The 23,315-nt window shown below is 45.9% G+C and overlaps 1 protein-coding gene across 7 annotated transcripts; it reads right to left on the minus strand.

Moving 5' to 3' along the window:
• Nucleotides 1–1,356: 1,356 nt before the first annotated feature.
• LOC129699368 (neuronal acetylcholine receptor subunit alpha-2-like) lies at nt 1,357–22,794 on the minus strand. 7 transcript variants are annotated; one of them, XM_055639086.1, is made up of 7 exons: nt 22,389–22,794; nt 20,228–20,451; nt 16,360–16,511; nt 9,410–9,454; nt 8,323–8,432; nt 5,518–6,541; nt 1,357–1,691 (listed from the first exon to the last, which is right to left on the minus strand). In XM_055639086.1, exons 2-7 carry the CDS (start codon nt 20,292–20,294, stop codon nt 1,566–1,568), a joined length of 1,524 nt encoding a protein of 507 aa, XP_055495061.1. In that variant the 5' UTR covers nt 20,295–20,451; nt 22,389–22,794; the 3' UTR covers nt 1,357–1,565. The 7 variants fall into 7 exon arrangements, with proteins under 7 accessions (XP_055495061.1, XP_055495059.1, XP_055495058.1 ...); XM_055639084.1 differs by having other exon boundaries at nt 22,366–22,794; XM_055639083.1 differs by lacking the exon at nt 22,389–22,794 and adding an exon at nt 21,922–22,094.
• Between the last annotated feature and the right edge of the window lie 521 nt (nt 22,795–23,315).

Below are 23,315 nucleotides of genomic sequence, written 5' to 3' on the forward strand. Positions count from 1 at the left end.
AAGGTAAATAAATCCGCTGAAGTGTCACAGTTATAAAATCATAGAGGTGTACAGCACAGAAAGACACCCTCTGGCACAACTTTTCTTGCTGATCAAGATCCAACTCTTAAGTGAATGCAACGGTCCATGTCTCATCATGCAAAACCCAGATAATACTTAGGCATGGGTTAACATCTGGCAAGCAACATTTGGGTCATGGAAATATCAAGCCATGGCAATATCCACAAGAAGTTTAAATCACTTCCATTTGATAGTCAATGGAATCACTTTCACTGAGTCACCCACCGTCAACATCCTGGGGACCTGGAACTGGCCACCAAGAACAGGTGAAGGACCGGATTTAATTGAATTGTATTGAATACAATTTTACTAGCCAAGTATGTATACATACAAGGAATTTGCCTTGGTGCTTTGCTTGCAAAAAGATAAAAACACGAAATATACACGATATCCAAGGCGACAGTACTGGAACCAAGTGTGCAAGAGGCAAGGAGCAGATGGTGCCAGGTCGGGAAAGAGATATGAAGGGTAAACCAAGGGAGATGAGGTGGATATGTGTTGATGATGGGCAGTTGGAAGCAGTTGGAAGGAGGGTGATGAGTCTCAGTAAAGGAGGGAGGGGTGTTGGAAAAAGTGAAGAAAAGATAAGAGATCCTATGTGGACCATTGGGATTGGAAGAACAGGGGGCCATAAGGTCATCAATGATAGGAGTAGAATTAAGCCATTTGGCCCATTAAGTCTACTCCACCATCCAATCATGGCTGTTCTATTGCTCTCTCCTAACTCCATTCTCCTGCCTTCTCCCCATAATCCCTGGCACCCACACTAATCAAGAATCTATCTATCTCTGCCTTCAAAATATCCATTAACTTGGCCATCACAGCCTTCTGTGGCAGTGAATTCCACAGGGTGTGGGTTATTGAATGGTAACATTGAGGCTGAAGGATTGGATTTACTCATAAAACATAGAACAAAGCACGAGAATAGGTCCTTTGCCGCACAATGTCTGTGCCAAACATGATGCCAAGGCCAACACTGCCAGTACATAATCCATATCCCTCCATTCCCTGCATATCCATGTGCCTATCCAAAAGTCTCATAAATTCCCAGTACCAGAAAGCAGAATGTTATTGCGTTGGGGCCCAGGAAGTTGGGGGGAAGGTTAGTGGCCGTGATGGATGGCATCTGCAGTCTTCCTCACTCAGGTCAATGAGGAAGGTGATGAGAGAATAGGTGAAGTTTCCTACATTTCCAGTCATCAAAAAGAGCTGAGAGATGCAGAAATGTTATGGAATATTCTATCACATTGAAAAAGTATCAAGCTAATGATAGGATTTTCAATGAACCACAAATCAACAATTTTTAAATCTTTTTTTTTTTTTTAATGTGTTTCCATCCAAACGCTATATTGATAATGCTCGTGGGTGAAAGCAAGAGTGTGTTGGGGTTCAGTGTGTGGGACACTGGATAACCTCTTCCCTGAGCCCTGGGTCATCAGAGGGCGGGACTGGTTGTTGGGTGATGTGCGCCCTCCATATTCTTCCCACCTTGCACATTGGACCCTTCAAATCATCCCTGCCAACCAGGGAGGCAGGAACAGTCCAAAGGTTCCCAGCAGGCAAACGATGATGAATATCCAGAGAAAGATACGGTCAATCACCATGGCCACGTACTTCCAGTCTTCTTTTACCTGAAATCACAGAGGAGAAGGAATAAAGTCAGGTTAAAATTAGGGGAAATGTGGCATGTTGCTGTGTGAGGATATCTGCCGCCTACCCATCTTAACAGAGATCTTTTCCAGCATCCAATATCCAGGAGACAGGGTCTCGACTAGAATCTCCAGGTTTCCCGGGTTCTCAGGGCAAAGTCCGATGTTTTCCTGGTAGATTCCTTGTGGGATATTCCAGTCACATCAACGAGTGATGTGGAATGGAGAAAGCCTTGGACGTTCTGTATTATAACCTGCCCGATAGTTCCAGAATTCATTGGGAATGAAGTATTGATCTCCTGGACCCTACTGCCAGCAATATTAGGGAGCACATTCATGAGGCGTTTTTGTTACATTTACAAACATAATAGACTTGTTATATGGAGCACAGAAAGAGCCCATTTAGCCCAGCCAGCAGCAGTATTTATGCTCAGCATGTAACTGCATTGACTAAGCCTACCATTTCCTCCCTGTTCGCATATATGCATCTAATTTTCTAGTGCAGATATATGTTTGCTTTTGGCATTTCCCACAATGGCGAGTTCCACTTTCCAGTCATCTAGTGGTTTCCTCTTCCACTTCCAAATATGTGCTCCTTTCAAAGTCACAGAATCATAGTTATAAGGCAGAGATACAGGCCCTTTGGCCCAACTATCCATACTGACCAACTTGTTTCCGTGAGCTGGACCCATTTGCTTGTGTTTGGCCCGTGTCCCTTGAAACCCTTCCTATCCATGAACCTATCCAAGTGCCTTTTAAACATTGTGAATATATCCATCCCTACCACTTCTTCTGGTAGCTCGTGCCATGTGCCCACTGTAGAAACAAGGAACTGCAGATGCTGGCTTACCAAGGAAAGAACAAAATGCTGGAGTAACTCAGCGGATCAAGCAGCATTCCAGGCGACCAAGGATATGTGGCATTTTGGGTCGGAACCCTTCTTCAGAATGATTGCAGGAGTGTGGGGTGGGGGGGGGGGGGGGGGGGTGGTCAGGGGGAGAGAAAGCTGGAAGAGTACTCTGCAAGTGAAAATGTTGCTCCTCAGGTCCCCTTTATACCCATGTCTCACTTTATTAAACGTATTCTCACCTTAAAACGGTTGTATGTCCGCCTAGTTCATGGATCTCCTACTCTGGGAAAAGGCAGTGAGAATTCAAGATTCTGTCGGGTCACCCCTCCACCTCCAGGGAGAACAGAACAGCCCCGGCCCCAGCCCCAGCCCCACCCCGGCCCCGGCCCCAGCCCCAGCTCCAGCCCCGGCCCCAGCCCCAGCCCCAGCTCCAGCCCCGGCCCCGGGCCAGCCCCGGCCCGGCCCCGGCCCCAGCCCCGGCCCCAGCCCCAGCCCCGGCCCCGGCCCCAGCCCCGGCCCCAGCCCCGGCCCCGCCCCAGCCCCAGCCCCAGCCCCAGCCATTTTTACGTGCCCGAGAATCTCTGCCATAATCCTATCCTATCCTAGCACCAGCCCCAGAAAAGGATCAAGCCAAAGTTCCTCAGTGGTTGAGTTCTGAGCAGTATCTCATGAACCTGCTACAGATTCCCCTACTCTTTAGAGCACTGGATCATCTGATGAGTTGTTTTGCCACAGGTCTATCCAGAGATGGGAACCTTTCCCTGACTGAACTGGAATAGGTGACTATGTGTGCTGCCAGAACCAATCGTGGAGGGACACAGCACATAAACAGGACCTTGGCCCACTCTTGAGTCCATGCTGATCATTTACATGAATTTACACAACCATTTACACTAATCCTACATTAAACCCACTTTTTTTTATTCTCCCCAAATTACCATCAACTCTTCCCAAGCTCTACCACATGCCTAGACACTACGGCAATTCATAGCAGAAAATTATCCCACTGATCTGCACGTCTTTGGGATGTGGGAGGAAACCATAGCACCCAGAAGGAACACACGTGGTCACAATGAGTGTCTGATTGAACCTAGATTGCTGGTACTGTGAGGCAGTGGCTCTCCCCTCTGTTCCACAGAACTACTCAACATAGAGGCACTCCACAGCGACACTTAAATCGTTATGCGATGACTCAGAGAAGTTTGATGAGAGGATGTGAGGAATGTCCCCATTGTACCTCCCTGATACTCAGCACATAGACCAGGTTCAGTGAATGCAAACAAGGCCTTTGTGGGATGATGTTGTTGGAGATGGGTGTGAGGGAGGAAATTCAGTCACTTTGTTGTGCTCTGAGAGGCTATGTTACTGTCAGAAGTAAACTATTGATAGGGTTCTAGGAAGCAGAGTTTTGGGTGCAAAGTCACTAATAAGCTGAAAGTTACATGAAAACTTGTTAGGAATATGGTATTAATTGCATGAAAATATTAACTACATTAACGTGGCATCTCATGGTCAGAGAAAAGGGTCATGAGACAGTGTTCTTTGACATTAAAAACATGTAAACAAGCCCATTGGCCCACCAAGTCCACGCTGGCCAGCGATCCCCATTCATTAACACTATCCTACACACAAGGGACAATTTACAATATTTACTAAAGCTAATTTAGCTACAAACCTGTACGTCTTTTAAGTGAGGGAGGAAACCAAAGCACCCGGGGAAAACCCACGCAGGTGATGGGGAGAACATACAAACTCTGTACTGAAAGTACCCGTAGTCAGGATTGAACCAGGTTCTCAGGCATTGTACACAATGGTGCAACCCTGTGCCAACACAGGGTGCACAAAGACCACTTGAGTTAAGCAAGATATGAGATGGGTCATTACTACATTACCCACAAAGGGGGAGTTGGTCGTGGGATCTGGCCGATTGGGATTTATTCATCAATGGGTTGATATAATTAGAATAGTGACAGACTGCGAGCCCTTGAAAAGACTGCGAGCCCAGACTGCGAACTTGTATGCAAAGGTTAAGTCGGCAGCTACTGTGAGTTAGATCCTCTATCTTTGTGTCAGTTTAACACCTTGATGAATGGAGAAGATGAAGGCCATTGTGGCCTATGGTTTTTAAGATCATGTGATAGGAGTAGAATTTGGCCCATCAAGTCTACTCCGCCATTCAATCATGGCTGCTCTATCTCTCCCTCCTAACCCCATTCTGCTGCCTTCTCCCCATAACCTCCGACACCTGAACTAATCAAGAATCTATCTATGCCTTAAATATTTCCACTGACTTTGCCTCCACGGCCTTCTGTGGCAAAGAATTCCACAGATTCACCATCCTCTGACTAAAGAATTGATTCCTGTTGATTACTGTTCCTGCCCAACTGACCCAACCCAGTGTGAGGGAGTCTCCACATTTACTATGGCCCATCTGTCTGTTTTGTATCATTACAGCAGAGTGATTTTGTAGTTATAATTACTTTGTGAACTGACAATACTGCTCTGTTCCAAGAAGTTTAAAAAGCAATCAATATCTTAATATGCAAGCCCATCTATTAGTCAATTTTCTCCATGGGCCAGGAAGCCTCCTAAGCACCTGCCTTGCTCCTTCCCCACTCCAGCCCCTAAACCTGATCAACTGCAAACCCCACAGCCACTCCGCAATCACCCAGCCATATGTTTCTGTCCTTCACCAAACCATGCACCTCCTGCCCCAGTCTACCTGACTCTGCTACCTCTGGTCTCTACCTCATCCTCCAACCACCACAATGTTCCCAGCCATTATCTCTTCCTCCACTCAAACCCATGCCGATGTCCCAAACTTCCCATCACCTCCCTGTTTGCCCTACCCTGACCCTCTCACCACATAATCCTCCCAGAGCCTCATGCTCCTGTTGCCCCCCCACCAACTCTCCCAGCTCCCCCGCCAAACCTGCTCCCCACCCACCCCATACCCACCGAGAAGTCTGCGTCCTCCGCCCGCAGGTGGTTGGCGATGTAGTTCACGCCCTCCAGCGCCCGGAGGAAGTTGGCAGACAGGAGCGGGTTGGACTCGGCCTCCATGCTCCCACTGGGACAGCTCCTCCAGCCATGGTCTGCTCTCCCTCCCGGGCACATGCCAGTCTCCAGGTGGCTCTGGCAGCCACGGGCGTGCAGGCCCAGCGGCGACCTCGCCTGGCACAACGCCAAGCTGGTGCTGGAGTCCCTGAGCTCGGACCGTGGGCATCCCTGGCAGGGCCCCTGCAGCCCGAGGTGGTTGGCGATGGTCTCCGCCTGGCGTCCCGGTCTCCTCATGAAGAGCCAGCGGGGAATAAATTCCAGGAACACCCTACGGACCCACCGGTGCATCTTGTGGGTGTTGGGCGAACGGTGGTGGACGTTGAGGACGAAGACTGTGATGACAATGGAGAGGGTGACGAAGATCATGGTGAAGAGCAGGTACTCGCCAATTAAAGGGATGACCAGGGAGGTGGAGGGAATGATCTCCGTGATCAGCAGCAGGAAGACAGTAAGAGAGAGCAGGACCGAGATACAAAGGGTGATCTTCTCCCCACAGCCCGAGGGGAGGTAGAAGACCAGGACGGTGAGGCAGGAGATGAGAAGGCAGGGGATGATCAGGTTAATTGTGTAGAAGAGCGGGAGCCTCCTAATGATGAAGGAGTACGTAATATCGACGTAGATTTCGTAGCAACAGTCGTACTTCTTGCTGTTGTAGATGCCCACAGCATTGACAATGGCCCACTCGCCACTCTCCCAGTAGTCCTTCAGGTCTACGTTCCTGTCCATGTTCCGCAGATCAATCTTGGACTTGTCGTGGGTCCAGGAGCCGAACTTCATCTTGCAGTTCTGCTGGTCGAAGGGGAAGAAGGTGACGTCGATGTTGCAGGAGCTCTTGTAGATGGCTGGGGGAATCCACTGGACCCGTCCGGCGGAGAAGAGGTGAGCCTTGGTCATGTGTGTCACGGCAAACTCACCATCCGCACTGCAACCAGGAAACACAGGGCAGCACTCCCACCACACCGCACAAGGAGAAAACAGGTGCTTACACTTGCAATGGATTGCCTCATCCTGGCTCAGTCTAAACCAGCTGTCTTCCAACATTAGTGAGAGGTTAACTTCAAACTGATTAAACTGAGTCTAAGCTAGTGGAGTCCCTGGGATAACCATTGTCCTGCTATCAGCACAGGCACGAGGAGCAGGACTTTCATAACTAAAGTTAAGTTTTTTAATAGCTATGAGTTTATATATTCTACTGCAAGCTAAAAATGCTAAAGGCTGCATGTTACATTGGTTAATACCATATCATTACACAAGTGTCAATAGAAACAATGTCAATGACAACCCGCTGTCAAACTGACTGACTATGTTCACAAGTTCATGTCAGAGGAATAGAATTAGGTCATTCGGCCCATCGAATCTACTCCACCATTCAATCATGGTTGATCTATCTTTCCTTCGCAACTCCATTCTCCTGCTTTCTCCTCATAACCTTTGACGCCTTAAATAATCAAGAATCTGTCAAACTCTGTTTAAAAAATACCCAATGATGTGACCGCCACAGTCTTCTGTTCTTAAGAGACAATGGTTCTTGTTACTGTGGGGAGGTTACACGGAAATCTTTTTTTCCCTTACACTGTTTTTTTCCAAAACAACCTTTTCCGGCTTATCAATTTTCAACGGGTGATGGGTTGTATATTTGACTAAGATACTGTATAGTATATGAGGGTTTTTTCTTTTTTCTTGTTTTCTCTCTTTTTTGTATGGCTTTGTAAATACTTGAATAGTGTATAAATGTAAATAATTTGGTGTACATATAGCTGCCGGTGTACATATGGTGTACATATAGCTGCAAAATTTGTATAAGATAATTATAAGCAGTTGAATAAGGGGTGGGAATTAATAAGCCTTGGCTTCTTCCTGCTCCTTTTCGGACACATACGATTTCATTTATTTATAGATATTGTTTATGACACTTTATAAATATTCTTGTTTTGTTTTTTGTATGCTATTTCACACTTGCTTTTTATTATTTTATTCTGTTCGAAATAATTAAATAAATAAAGTGAATTTTAAATGGCCGTTAGTTCCTGATCAAAATTGTATTATAACTAATTGAGCCCACCTGATACAAGTTGTATTCCCTAATTCATCATGCGTAATATATAATTAGCACTGTTTAGAGATACCATGGAAACAGACACTTTGGCCCATTGAGTCCATGCTGACCATCAATTACCCATTCACACTACTTCTATGTTATCTTACTTTCTCATCCAATCCCTACTCAATAGGCGTAATTTATATAGGTCAATTAACCTACAATTCCGTGTGTCTTTGTGTTTAGAAGGAACCCCATGTGGTCACAGGGAGAAGCTGCAAACCTTGTGCAGACAGCACCCGAGGTCAGGATCAAACCCAGGTCTCCAGCACTGTGAGACAGCAGCTCTACCAGCTGCCCCACCGTGCCGCCCTCTGCTTATGCCATCCATAATGGGAACACACATTGTAGCAAAACCTACAAAAGCCCTTAACTTACAATATGCTCAATGGGATAGTGTTGAGAAAGTTTTACTTTGTATGTAACACACAATTTTGTGCCAGGGTAGTGCTGAGGGAGCCTTCCTCACGATCCTGGCAGATTTGGGATCAATGGTCTAAACCTTGCTCATGTTGATTGCCAATTGCCTGATTTGTAGTTTTAATGTCTGTGCTGATTTATCCTCTGAAATTGGACACGTTGATCAGCAGGTTAGTGAGACTTACTTGTTGTACAGAACAATGTCGGGTATCCAGATCATCTCAGATGGGACACGGATTGACGTAATGTTATCAAACTCCCCAGGGTCCCATGTGAGTTTGTAATCAAACCATTCCTTGAACAGACACAAGAATTAGAAATAGAAGATACAGTTTAGTTTAATTTTTAGTTTAGAGATACGGCATGGAAACTGAGTCAGTGTTGCCCAACGATCACCAGTGCACTAGCACTATCCTACATTATAGGGGCAATTATTTATTTACCAAAGACAATTAAACTATAAACCTGTGTGACTTTGGAGTGTGGGGGTACCCAGAGAAAACCCATGTGGTCACAGGGAGAACTGCAAACATCGTACAGACAGCATCAGTGGTCAAGATCAAAACCTGGAATTGTAAGGCAGCAACTCTTCCACTGCACCACCCTGCCGCATACTATTACACTGTTCTAAGGAGACATTGATCTAAAAAGGGTTATACATATAGGTATCAAACCAAAACATTGTTACTTTCATCTAAGAAGGACACAAGGTGCCAAGATGTTCCTTGAAAGCTTGGGACATATTTGGAATATTCTGTGCAGTTATGGTCCCATCAGGATGTGGAAGCTTTGGAGAGGGTTGATAAGATGTTTACTGACATGGTTAGAGGGCAAAGTTTTAAGGTCAGACAGTGAAATTTTAAGAGAGATGTGCGGTGCAAGTTTTTTTCCCCCACAGAGTGCGGTGGGTGCCTATCACACATTGACAGGGAAGGTGGTGGAAGCAGATATGAAGTGGCATTTTAGGTAGGCACATGGATAAGCAGGAAATGGAGAGCATGCAGATGAGATTAATTTAACCTGACATCATGTTCAGCACAGGCAATGTAGACTGAAGAACATCATCCTGTGCTGTACTGTTCTATGTTCTGCAGGTGTGGGCTTGGGCTAAACTATTGGTACTTAGCACAACCATGAGAGATTGACATTGATGCCCATTTTGCCAGCTCATAAAAACTATAGGTGGAGAACAAGGAGACCTAACCCAGCAGCTTGTGATCCTGGGATGGCCCTGTCCTGAGGTGCAAACTGGCAGAGAATGGAAACACCCACCTGCTTGAGCCATACATTGGTCGTCATCATCTGGTTTTTCTCATCCTAGAGGAGGTGTCACAGAGATAACAATCAGTCTCAGAGTTATGGTCAACCAGAAATAAATCAGCTGATGTGTTATCGCTGCCAAGACCAGCATTTACCGCCTGTCCCTAACTGCCCTTAAACCTTGTGATAAAACATGCCCAACATCATATTTCTGATAGTTGGAGGGTCCCGACCAGTAACTTCATCCACCCCTTTTTCTACAGAGATGCTGAGTTACTCACTTTGTTTAGTTTATTTAGAGATATAAGGCGGAAACAGACCTTCCAGCCCACCGAGTCCGGGCCGACCAGCGATCCCTGTACACTAACATGTACAAACCTGTACGTCTTTCGAGTGCGGGAGGAAACCGGAGCACCTGGGGAAAACCCACACGGTCACGGGAAGAACATACAAACTTCGTACAGACAGCACTTGTAGTCAAAATCGAACCCGGGTCTCTGGCGCTGTAATGCAGCAACTCTACCACAGCACCACCATGCCACCCACTTTGTGTCTGTTCCCGATACAGAGCCTCAACTCACAGATCTGGTGCAGAGGAGATTTCCGGCAAACAGAAGGTTCTAGGATAGACACCAAAGTGCTGGAGTAACTCAGCGGGTCAGGCAGCATCTATGGAGAAAAAGGATGGGTGACGCCGTGGGTCGGAGCTCTTCTTCCGTTGCCTCCGCCTCCTTCTTCTGTGGGAAGGAGTCCTCATTGCCCAGTGATGACCACTTCTCCTGTCTCCAACATTCCCCCTACTCTTGGACTCTCCCAGATGACCATCAACCCTTTCTGGACCTTTATTTCTCTAACTTGCTGACGAGACATCATTTTCTTTTAAAGCAGTCTGAAGAAGGGTCACGACCTGAAACCTCGCCATTCTTTTTTCTCCGGAGATGCTGCCCGCCGAGCCGTTGAGTTACTCTAGCACCTTGTGATTATCTTTGCCACAAACCGGCGTCTGCAATTCTTTGTTTCTACAATAGTTTCCAGGGTGTGCTCAGAACCGACTTTCGAGGGAGCTGCTCTCTATGGAATATTGTCATGTATTTAAATGATTTGCATGAGAATGAACAAACCATAGTTAGTATGTTTTCAGATCACCCTAAAATAGCTGGTGTCGTAGATGATGGGGATTATACAGAATTATAAAGAAATGGGTAACTTGGCTGACGAATTGCAATTAGAGTTTAATTCAGGTGAGTACCAGATATTGCATTTGGAGATGTCAGGTCAGGGTAGAAATTTCCAGTAGATGGCGTTGTTGGGTAGAGGGGCCGAGGAAGTGCATAGCTCCCTGAAAGTGGCATTGCAGGTAGATAGGGTGATCAAGAAAGTATTTGGCATGCTGGCTTTCATCAAGCCAGCAAATTGAATAGAGAGGTTGGGATGTTATGCTGCTATTCTATAAGACATTAGTGAGGCTGCACTTGGAGTATTGTGTATCGCTTGGTTACCCAGCTGTATGAAAGTGCCTTTTAGCTGGAAAGAGTGCAGTGAATCTTCAGCGCAATGTTGCCAGGACTCAAGGGACCTGAAAGAGGTTGGGCAGGCTGAGATTTTAATCCTGTAGGTGCCTGAGCAATGACATTATAGAAATATAATGTCACCCCTTGGAGGGTGGGGTGAGGGGGGGGGGGGGCTGAGTGATCACTCACTCCGTCATATAGAGTCTTGTCAGAGGAGGCACTGGCTGAGTCTTCAACACTCTCCTCCCCACCTTCTGCTCCAACTCTTCATGACCCTTCTCCCCTGAGTTTTTAAGAAGGAACTGCAGATGTTGGAAAATCGAAGGTAGACAAAAAGGCTGGAGAAACTCAGCAGGTGCAGCAGCATCTATGGAGCGAAGGAAATGGGCGACGTTTCGGCCCGAAACGTTGCCTATTTCCATCGCTCCAAAGATGCTGCTGCACCCGCTGAGTTTCTCCAGCCTTTTTGTGTGACCGTTCTCCCCTGATCCCTGCATTCTCCCCCAACTTGCCCATTCCTCCTGGCACCCTCAACTCTCCCTCACCCCAACCTTACAACATGCACTCCACCCCCTCACGTTTCTCCCATGCTGCCCTGTCTGGTCCCTCAGGACAGGGGAGGCATGGTGGCGCAGCGGTAAAGTTGCTGCCTTACAGCGTCAGAGACCCAGGTTCGATCCTGACTATGGGCGCTGTGTGTACGGAGTTTGTACATTCTCCCCGTGACCACACGCTCTGGCTTCCTCCCACACCTCAAAGATCCACAGGCTTGTAGGTTAATTGACTTTTGTAAAAAATCTAAATTGTCCCGAGTGTGCACGGGCGGGGATCGCAGTCAAGCGAAGAGCCCGTTTCCTCGCTGTATCTCTAAACTAAACTAAACTAAGAACATTTCCCTCGATTAAAAGTCAAAGACCAATTTATACCTCAAAATAATCCACTTAGGAACCTATTTTGCATGTCTGGATGGCAACCTTCAAGAACCCTAACCCCAAGAAGCACAACATTCCTTTAGGCTGCGATGAGCAGGAGTGTTGACCCCTCTCCAATGAGGCAAAAACAATTCCCACATATAGATCACTGCTGCATTCACAAGTACTTGCGAACGGGCCTCAGTGGAATGGAGAGAGTCAGGGTGTAGATCACTCTCTCGCTCTGGGGAATATCTGGCTTCCATCCAAACTTCCTCTTCTGCCTTCCATTTCCCAGCACTGTGTGAGAGGATGGAGGCTCAAGGGATGTGTTAATGGTTACAAGGTACTGCAGATTGCCAGAGATAATCAGACCCACTCAATCTCTGAAATGCAGATAACAACCCACAGAGTGGATATTCTGTAAATGATTCAGGAGCAGGCTTGTTAAATTTTAATATCTATTCCTATAAATCTGTTTATTTGTGTCTGGTTTATCCATCATCAATGAGTTATAAACATGCAAACAGACCTATAGGCAGCCTCATCCATGCCAAGTAAGATGCCTTCATGTGCTCTTCACATTTCCCTGCATTTGACCCACATCCCCAAAACCCGTAATTATCCAAATATCTTTTAAATGCTGTAATTTTGCCTGAACTCCCTCTGTCAGCTTATTCCATGTACCCAGCAAACTCCCTGCGGAAAAGTTGCCCCTCAGGTTTCTGTTAAACCTTTCCCCTTTCATCTTAAATTGTAGACTCCACAACCCTATTTCCACTCGATTTATCTATGTCCTTCATGACGTTATAAACCCCCCATTAGGTCACCCCTCAGCCTCCTATGCTCAAGGGAAAAATAGTCCAAGTTCTACCCAGTCTCTCCTTACAACTTGAGCCCTCCAGACCCAGCAATAGCATTGTGAATCTGTTCTGTACCCTTTGTAGCGTAATCAACCTTACTTCAACATTAATAAAATAAAAACTCCTAGCCATGTTACTCCACTCCCAAAAGGTTGTTTGCAGAACTTCATTGTACTTTTCAACCTCTCTCTACCTTAAAATCTACCTTTCCCTCGTTAACCAAGTTTAGTTTAGTTTAGTTTAGAGATACAGCATGGCTAAAGGCCCTTTTGCCTACCGAGTCCATGCCAAACATCGATCACCCATTCAGACTACTTCTAGTCAATTCTAGTCAAATGTGGAACCAGTAATAGTTCTTTCTCATCCACTCCCTACATTAGAGGCAATTTTACAAAGGATGAGTAACCTACAAACCTACATGTTTATGGGATGTGGGAGGAAGCCCACATGGCCACAGGGAGAAATTGCAAATTACACCTAGACAGCAACCAAGGTCAGGATCAAACCCGGATTTCTGACATTCTCTGTCGCATCTGTGGGCGAGGACGGGATGAAGGCTAGCTGTTCTGCAGGGAGCGACAAAACACATTAAATGCATGTTGTTTCATACAACACTCGCGGTATGCGAGTAGGACATTCTGCTACTGATAGATCAAGACGTTTGGTGGTGGACACACTGCTGGCCCAATGTGACATTCTGTGACTGCAAGAAACCTGGATGGCGAAACAAGATCTGGATAAGTTGAACACTCTACACATGAACTTCCATGGGGCTGGAGAGTCCACTACCGACCTCAGTACGAGGCTGGTTCGAGGTAGGATAGCTGGTGGTGTAGCTATACTGTGGAACATCAAATATGACTCACTGGTGAAGGTGGTGCATCTAAATGTTGACTGGGCCATAGGGCTAGAGTGTAATTATAATGAAAATAAATTTACTGTCTTAAATGTTTATACACCGTATGAATCATATGAGCATGAGGACGAATTTCTGAACAGGTTAGCTTTTATTCAGTCCTTCATAGAGGACAACAGCTCATCGTGTGTCTACATCATGGGTGATTTTAATGCTGACATGGCAGATAGCAAATCTTTATTTGCAGCACACCTGCAGCAGTTTTGTAATGAGTCTAAATTAATTCTATCGAGTAAACTCTGTTGCCTGACACAAGTTTTACCTATGTTAGTGAAGCGTGGCACACAACATCTTGGTTAGACCATATTGTGACCACAGCTGATGTTCATGCCTCACTGGAAAATGTGGAGATTTGTTATGAACTTGCCACCTCTGATCACATGCCTATTGCTGCACGGTTAAATGTTGAGAATGTCCCCCTACTGTCCAGTAATAATAATGTTGCTTCCTCAAGTAAACTGGACTGGTCAAAACTGAGCAGAGAGGTTATGGCTGGATACTCACTGCGAACGGACAGTTTTTTAAATAATATTGCATTGCCTCAAGAGGCCCTAATGTGCTCAGATATGAATTGTAAGGATGTGCAACATGCTGAAAAACTCTGTGCCATGTATGATGTTATTGTGAAATGTCTCAATGCTTCCAGTGAAACCTTTCATAAAAGTAAATGTAAGGTACCCAACATCAGACCTGGGCGGAATGAGTTTGTGGCTGAGCAGTACGCTGAGGCAAGAGAGGCCTTTAGACTCTGGTCAGAGGCAGGTAGGCCTAGTATTGCTAGATATGAAAAAACGCACAAATGCTAGAGTTAAGTATGCACTTCGTGTTATTAAGAAAAATGAAAACACAATGAGAGCAGACTCGCTTGCCAGAAAGCTACAGAACAACAACCTTACTAACTTCTGGAAAGAGGTCAAAGTAATGAATAACAATAAAACACCCCTACCGTCTGACATTGAAGGTGTTAGTAGCCCAGAAAAAATAGCTGAGATTTGGCGTGAGCACTACCGTAACCTTTTTAATTGTGTTAAAAGTAACCCAGTTAGAATCAATCATGAACATATTGATCTCTCAGCAGATATGATTGTTAGGGCAGCAGATGTCTATGATGCCATTAACATGGTGGATAACAACAAAGCCTACGGTATGGACTGCATTACCGCAGAACATCTAAACTATGCCAGCTATAAGCTCTGCCCTTTGCTTTCCATGTGCTATAATGGTTGTCTGGTTCATGGTGTCCTGCCAAATGCTATTATGTCTGTAATGTTAGTGTCTGTGCTTAAAGACAAGGCTGGTAAGCTCAACAGTATTGACAATTATCGACCTATTGCATTAGCCAGTATCTTGTCTAAAGTACTGGAGAGAAAACTGCTAACAAAGCTAGAAATGTATGTCCTTACTACTGTCAATCAGTTTGGGTTCAAAAGAAAACATGGAACTGACCAGTGTATCTATGCTCTTAAAGAGATTGTGTTCAGGTACACAAGCCTGGATTCATCTGTATTCCTATGTTTTATTGATGCGTCCAAGGCATTTGATAGAATTAATCATGAACAATTGTTTGTAAAATTGCTAGATAGAGGTGCCCCTAAATTTTTTGTGAGAATTTTAGTGTTTTGGTATGCCCATCAAACGTTTCAGGTTAAATGGGACAATGTTGTATCTGCTCCATTCTGTGTTAGTAACGGAGTGCGGCAAGGAGGAATTTTGTCTCCTATTTTATTTAATGTTTATATGGATGAATTATCAAATCAGTTAAATAGGTTAAAAACTGGCTGTCTTGTGGGCAACACTATTGTTAATCATCTTATGTATGCAGATGACCTGGTCCTGCTCTGTCCATATAGTGCTGGGCTGCAGCAGATGTTGAAGGTGTGCTCTCAGTATGGCCTTGATTATGACATAAAGTATAACGCTAAGAAAAGCCGCATAATGATAGTTAGAAGCGCTGAGGACAGGAAATCAACTTTCCCGACCTTTTATTTGTCAGGCAGTCCTCTTGCTGTGTGTGAGGAAATTAAATACCTATGTCATGTCATATCCGATGACTGGACGGATGCAAAGACCTCTACCGACAGCGCTGTAAATTTTATTTTCAAGCTAACATACTTATAAGGAAGTTTTCTATGTGCTCTGACTTTGTGAAGTGTTCCTTGTTCAGAACCTATATCACACCATTATATACTGCTCAATTGTGGTCTGACTATAAGAAAAAGAGTATGCAGAGGCTCAAGGTAGCATACAATGATGCAATGAGGTTGCTGCTTCATGTCCCTAGGTGGCATAGTGCCAGTCAATTGTTTGTGTCCACTAGAGTGCCAACCTGTGAGGCACTCTTAAGACAGCTGACGTTTAGTTTTATGTGTCGTCTGGACGTCAGAGAACTACATAATTGACGTCCTAGTCAGCCCTCTGAAAAGCTGCTATAGATTCACTTCTAGGCTAAGATGGCATTGGTGCAATAGCTTGTATATCATATAGGCTAATATGCAATTTTTTATGTTTTTTTTGTATCTCCTTATACTGTATGATGTGTTATATGGACCTGTGTCTGAAATAAAGCTTTATTATTATTGTGTGGCAGTAATTCTATCAGTTGTGCCTCTGTGCCACCCCAGTCTTTGGCTATTTGGCAGAAAGCAGCTTGTGGGTTTCGTAAACTCTGTGATACATGCTGGTAGACTTCCTCAGTTAAATCCTTTCCTACAAAGGGCATTCCACCCCATCCCCACTGCCTCTTAATCCAGATGTATCTCACCACATCAATGAGCTGGGCAATGGAAAGGCCAAAGTTCACAATGACGGCATCCGAGCTGTTGGCCACAGGTCTGGACCAGCGGTTGTACCCGGTAAAGAGATGCTTGAAGAGTCTCTCCTCTGCCTGAGAGTGCGTGTTCTCCTGACCACAAACTGGAAATAAACCAGAGACAGACATCAGCAGGAGATTGCAGGTGGAAGTGAGTGAATATCCTGGAATATAGCAGAGAGTGGTGGGGATACTGAATGCTTCCTGCAGTACCTGTGGAAAGAGCTTTCAAGTCAAAGTGTGCAGGCAGGAACTGCAGATGCTGGTTTACACTGAAGATAGACACCAAAGATAGGCTGCTTGACCCGCTGAGTTATTCCAGCATTCTGTGTCTATATTTGAAGTCAACGTTTCAGGTTGATGATCTTGCAGCACAATGTTCATCTGTTGGTTACTTTAGGTTTTTAAATAGTCTACTAGTAATCTAGTCATAGCGTCATACTCCTGTACAACATGTCCATGCTTACCAAGTTGACATTTGTTCCTAGTCCCATATGCCTGCATTTGGCTCATATCCATCTAAATGCTCTCTCCATATCTGTCCAAATGTCTTTTGATAATAATAATTATTTCCACCTCTATAGCTTCCTATGGCATCCCATTATCCTCTGGCATATATACAGACATTCCATATTCCATGTATTTCATTTAAATCATCAGAGTGAAAAGGTGGTAGACAAAAATGCTGGAGAAACTCAGCAGGTGAGGCAGCATCTATGGAGCGAAGGAATAGGTGACGTTTTGGGTCGAGACCTTTCTTCAACCTCACCCGCTGAGTTTCTCCAGCATTTTTGCCTACCTTCGATTTTTCCAGCATCTGTAGTTATTTCTTAAACAGTGAAAAGTTGCGTCTTATATCTCTCCCCTCTCGTGCGAATGCCCTCCAGTTTTAGAATCATCTACTCTGAGAATAAGACTGTGAGCTTACACTTAATCTATGTCCCTACTAATTTTGTTTATCTCAGTAAGGTCATTTCTGAGTCTCCTAAAGAAAGTGCTCCAAGTCTCTTCTGTATCTTTATCAAGTTAATGACTTGCCTGTGCCTAGCCCATATCCTTCCAAACATTTCCTATCCATGTGCATGTCCAAGCAATGGATGGTGTGAATGTTGCAATTGTACAACTTCAAGTCTAATCATTTCATCAGATTAAACAAACATGACTTCCTTTCATAAATCCATGTTGACTGCCTAATCCTTCAATGATTCTCTAAATTCCATGAAACAACGTATTTCTTAACTAAGAAGCCCATTCCTTCTATCCACAGATGCTGCCTGGCCCGCTGAGATACTCCAGCATTTTGTGTCTATCTTTCTCAACTGCTTCCAGGCTAACTGGCCCCAATATCCCTATTTGCTCTTACCAGGTTTCAGTAGTGCTAGAATGTTGGTTGCTATCTTCCGATCAGTGAAAGGTATTTGATAATCACTGGAAGAAGATCACTGGAACTTGGAAGAAGGATGGACCCACTTCCTACTGTTTTGAAACATGGGGAAGACTGTCCACATTCCTGGGAACATATCACCTTTCGGCCCCAGTCATTTCTCAATTTTGTCTAATTCTGCTTTCTCATTCTCTGCTAACTTGTTGCCCTTTATTTCCAAGAAACACACACTCAAAGTTCTAGAGTAACTCAGTGGGTCTTGGGGACATGGCTAAGTGACATTTCAAGATGGCACTCTTCTTCAGAAAACATTTCTTAAGTCTGAAGAAGGGTCTTGACCCAAAACGTCACACATCAGTGTCCGCCAGAAATGCTGCCTGACCCATTGAGTTATTCCAGCACTTTGGGGTTTTTTTGTGAACCAGCATCTGCAGTTCATGTTATCTCTGTTCTCTATTTCCAGGAGGATTTCCTTGAAGGCAGGCATAAAATATTTGTTTCATTTCTCTGCCATTTCATTAGAACCTGATATAAATTCTGCTGTTTCAGACTATGTGACCCTTATTAACACTTGCTAATGTTTTCCTTTTTATTAAATCTGTAGAAGATTGTACAGTTTGTGCTTATCTTTCGTACCAGATTTCCCGACATTCCACTTTGCCTTTCTCTCTAGTTTGTTGAATTTGGATACTTAATAAACCTTGGGCTTTCTGCCCCACGTATAAGCCTTTTCCTTTGATCTAATGTTATTATTAATTTCTTGTACAAAGCAGGCATAGGGGATTTCAAAAGCATCCATACTTCAAGGTGCACATAGATTTTGTGTTGGCAGTGTCATGATTTAAAAAATGTGCGACCATTCTAAGCCTCAGCAGATCCCAAAAATCAATGCCAGAATAACAAGTTTTTTAGTTGATTCACAGATAAATATTACTTCACAACGCTGGAGAGAACTTATTTAGTCTGCTTTAGTGACATGGCTTCTGCGTTAATCCCATGCAAGGACATACAAAGCTTCACAATACTGCCCCAGCACTGTGATGCTCCCTTAGTACTGCCCCATGGCAGTGTGGCATTCCCTCAGTACTGCCAGTCCAACAGTGCAGCACTCTCTCAGTATTACCCCTCCCGCAATGCAGCACTCCATCAATACTGACCATTACACAGTATAACACAGTGCACCACTGCCCATGCCACAGTGTGGCACTCACTCAGCAGCGCCCTTCCCAGAGTGGGATACTTCCTCATAAATATGGTGCTCCCTCAGCACTGTACTCAATAATGTGGCGTTCCCTTGCTACTGCTCCCATGGTTGTGTGGCAGTCCCTCAGTTGAGCCCCTCCGACAGGGTGATGTCTGGGAGTGACCTTTCAGTCCTGGGCCTCCTCCACTGTCAAAGTGAGGCCAAACACAAATGGGAGGAACATCACCTCATATTTCGCTTGGGCAGCTTACAACCTATCTACATGAAGATTAATATATCTAACTTCAAGTAACCCTTGCATTCTCTCTCTCTCTCGACCCGACCCTCCCCTCCCCCCCCCCCCCCCCCCCCCCACCACCACTGCACTCCCTCAACCGAGTCATCTTGCTAATTTCACAATTTGTATTCCTTCGTTCATTATCACCTTGTGTCCAGCCAACAATGGACCATTGTGGGCTCTACCTTTCCTGTGTCATGAATCACTCTACTTTGTTCTGGACCTTCCCATATCTACAGTTTTCCCCTTCCCTGACTCAGTTTGATGAAGGATCTCGACCGGAAATGTCACCTCTTCCTTTTCTCTAGAGATGCTGCCTGACCGTATACTCTGAAATTTAGAAGGATGAGAGGGCATCTTATTAAAACGTATAAGATTATTAACCATATATAACCGTATAACCATATAACAATTACAGCACGGAAACAGGCCATCTCGGCCCTACAAGTCCGTGCCGAACAACAATTAAGGTTCGTCAAAATGTTTAGGTGAGAGTTACTCCAACGCGTTGTGTCTTAGTTTACAGAATTAAATATTGGCTCGCTTTTAGTTTTATTCAATTTTCTTTTCTATGAATAGGCATTCGTTAAAATGCAAACAAAACTTTGACGGGAGACGCGAGAGGGAATAAACCCTGGCATTTCCCATTACCCCAAAGACTGCCCCTACACAATGCAGCGCTCCATCAACGTTAATGCTCCTACCCCAACGTGGCGCTCATTTAGCATCGCGACCAGCTTGTAAACCGCAACACTGTGTTGCCGATATTTCAACCGTAAGTTGTGTCTCTGATGAGAATGGTGATGGTGGTTGTGTGTGTGTGGAAGGGGGGGGGGGGGGGGGGGGGGTGGGGACACGAGAGAGAGTTAGAGTGGGGTGAGGGTTCGCGTATGAGGGGGTAAGCATTGGTGGAAAGAAAGGGCGAAGAGACACGGAAGGCGGTGTTCTCACTCACCGGATCCGTGGAGAGCCGCGGAGAGAGTGAAGAAGAGACGAAATCCTCTGGCCACTCCACCCTCCATCAGAGGTCGGCGCTGACTAGCAGCAGACCCGGGTTGAGACTCCGGCGTTAATCGGGGTAAACGCCACCGGGTGCGGCACTCCCAGTCACTGCGCTGTCCTCGGTCCTGAAATTGGTGGGGCTTATGCACGAGGAGTGCGATGCGTTGAGCAGCGGATCTGCGAGGAAAAGGAGATATTGCATTATATTAATATTTAAATAACTTCAATAAAGCAGAGTGCCTGCAATTTAAAGAAGCTTCCGTCAAGTGAATTAAAGAAACGGGGCCATTCCGGCGTCGCAAGGGACTGCATTCCCGGACACGGAATCATGATCAGAGGCGATCCGAATGTGGATCAACGCACCCACACTCACACAGACATACAAGCTCACACTAACAGATACATAGATACAGAGACATATGCTCACAGACACATTCAGACACATAGACAAAGAGACACGCGCTCACAGGTACACTCAGACAGATACATAGATACAGAGACTCGCCGAAAAAAACAGTCAGGAAGATACATAGATTCATAGACGAACGCTCACATAAATACAGCGACACGCAGATGCAGAAACATATTCACAGGTACAAAAACTCACAGACACAGAGACAAACTGACGCAGACACAGAGACAAACTGACGCAGACACACAGAAACACACACAGATACAGAGACAAACTCAATCAGAGACAGGATATGGAAACTCGTTCACAGAGATATAGAGATCTAGACAAAATCGCACAGACACACACAGATGCAGACACTCACACGGTTACAGACAAAGTCACGCAGATACAGAGACAAACACACACATACACAGACAAACACACAGATACAGAGACAAACACGCGTATACAGAGACAAGCCTACACAGGTACAGAAACTTATTCATAGAACTATGGAAAGACACCCACAGACTACAAGCTTATTCACATTGATACAGAAAAACACACAGATACACATTTCCATACTTACATAGATACAGACACATTCACACAGATATAAAGACTCATTCACAGAGACACACAGATAGACGCAAAAACACGCACAGGTATAGATGCACACTTAGGCAGATAGAGAATCACACTCACGCAGATAGGGAAACACACTGACAAAGGGCGAGTTCGTACACTCACGCGGATACAGACACACACATCTGCGGCACGCTCACAAACTCACACGCACAGACACACACTCACAAACTCACACGCACAGACACACACTCACAAACTCGGACACAAAGGCGCACGCTCACATAGATATAGACACACACTCACAAACTGACATATATACTGACATATAGACAGAAACACCCGCGCATTCACACCAGCTCGCATTCATTCGGATACACTCATGGGTACACATTTACATATACAGATACACACTCACACAGATACACGGAGACACGCACGTTGACGTGCACACACCTACACGTACCCTTGCACTTTTTATTCCACACGTGTGCATAGATGTACACTATCTCCAACGATGGACACACGCTTTCTCTCTCTTGCACAGACTCTCTCTCTCTCTCTCTCTCTCACACACACACACACACACGAGCGCGCACACACACACACACACACACACACGCGAGCGCGCACACACACACACACCTACACTGAACGGAACCTTAAACCTGCGGTAGTCGTCTGGAGTTGTTCTGAAGGTGCCGGCGATATCACGTTGCTCAGGATGGGTGTGTTGGGACGGCGATGCTCTGCTCCGCCTTGCTCCCGCTCAATGGGAAACGGAGTTAGTGCGGAACCTGGACAGTTCCTCCCACAGCATCAATTGGAAAGATTTCCTCAACAGTGGAACAACGAGAGGTGGTGGGGGGGGGGGGGGGGGGGGGGGGGGGGGGGGGGGGGTGAGGAAGGGGGGGGGGGGGGGGGGGGGGAGGGGTGCACACAGTCACAGAGCAATGAGCGGGGGCTGCAAGAGACTGTTTAATCGTTTTTTAAGAGATACAGCGCGGAAACAGGCCCTTCGGCCCACCGAGCCCGCACTGCCCAGCGATCCCCGCACATTGACTTTATCCTACACACAATTATATAGATACCAATATAATTAACCTACAAACCTGTACGTCTTTGGAATACCTACGCGGTCGCGGGGAGAACGTACAAGCTCCGTACAGACAGCACCCGAACCCCGGTCTCCGGCGGTTTAAGAGCTGTAAGGCAGCAATTCTATCCCTGAGCCGTACACAAGGCTGTTTGAGAGTGTGTATCTGTATACGTAATGTTGTACCCACGAGAGTGCATCCGTATGAATACGAGCTCGTGTGCGTCAATGTGTGTGTGTGCTTCTGTCGATCTGAGAGTGTGAGTTTGGGAGCCTGTAAGTGTGTGTCTATATCTGCGTGAGCGTGTGAGTGTGTGTCTGAGTTTGTGAGTGTGTGTCTGTGAGTACGTGCCTGTGAGTGCAAGTTTGTGAGCGTGTGCCTGGGTGTGCTCCATCTCCCTGGCAAATGCAGTGAGGGGACGTTGGGTTTAAGTCTGGAGACCGCCACTTGCTCGCGGGTGTGCGGGGTGGGTGAATAGAAGCGAGGAGGTGATGATGGGGAGAGATGGAGGAAGGGAGAGGGTCCCCGGGTTAATGAGGGAAGAAAGATAGAAGGGGAGAAGCGGTGAGGGTGGGAGGGAGGAGGGACAGGGAATGGGTTGAGAGCGCGCGGAAGGATAAGGAGGAGTGGAGAGGGGAGGGGGATGGAGTCGAGGGGAGGGAGAGGAGCAGGGAAAGGAGAGGAAGAAATAAAGGGTGGGTCGAGAAGGGATATGGGAGGAGAGGATCTCGTGTGGAGGAGGGATAGGGACGTTAGAAAGAGGAAAGCTGGGAGAGAGAGAGAGGAGCGGGGAGTAATGGGGAGCGTGGAGGAGAAAAGGATGAGCAGGGAGGGTGGGGGAGGAAAGGTGGAAGGAAAGTGAGGAAAATGGGCGAGAGAGGAAGGGCGTGGGAGGGGAAGGAAGGAGAAAGGGTACCAGGGAAGGTTTGGAAGTGTCGGAGTGAGAGAGGGGAAGAGAGAACGTA

This window comes from Leucoraja erinacea, chromosome 8 (genome assembly GCF_028641065.1).
Source record: "Leucoraja erinacea ecotype New England chromosome 8, Leri_hhj_1, whole genome shotgun sequence".
NCBI classification, from domain to species: Eukaryota; Metazoa; Chordata; class Chondrichthyes; order Rajiformes; family Rajidae; genus Leucoraja; species Leucoraja erinaceus.

Excerpts from the sequence above, each read along its gene's own strand:
- LOC129699368 (XM_055639086.1), bottom strand. The coding sequence starts at position 20,294 with ATGGAGGGTGGAGTGGCCAGAGGATTTCGTCTCTTCTTCACTCTCTCC. Across the intron at positions 16,512-20,227 it reads CGCGGCTCTCCACGGATCCG|TTTGTGGTCAGGAGAACACG; the intron begins GTGAGTGAGAAC and ends GTTTATTTCCAG. Across the intron at positions 9,455-16,359 it reads TTGCCCAGCTCATTGATGTG|GATGAGAAAAACCAGATGAT; the intron begins GTGAGATACATC and ends CACCTCCTCTAG.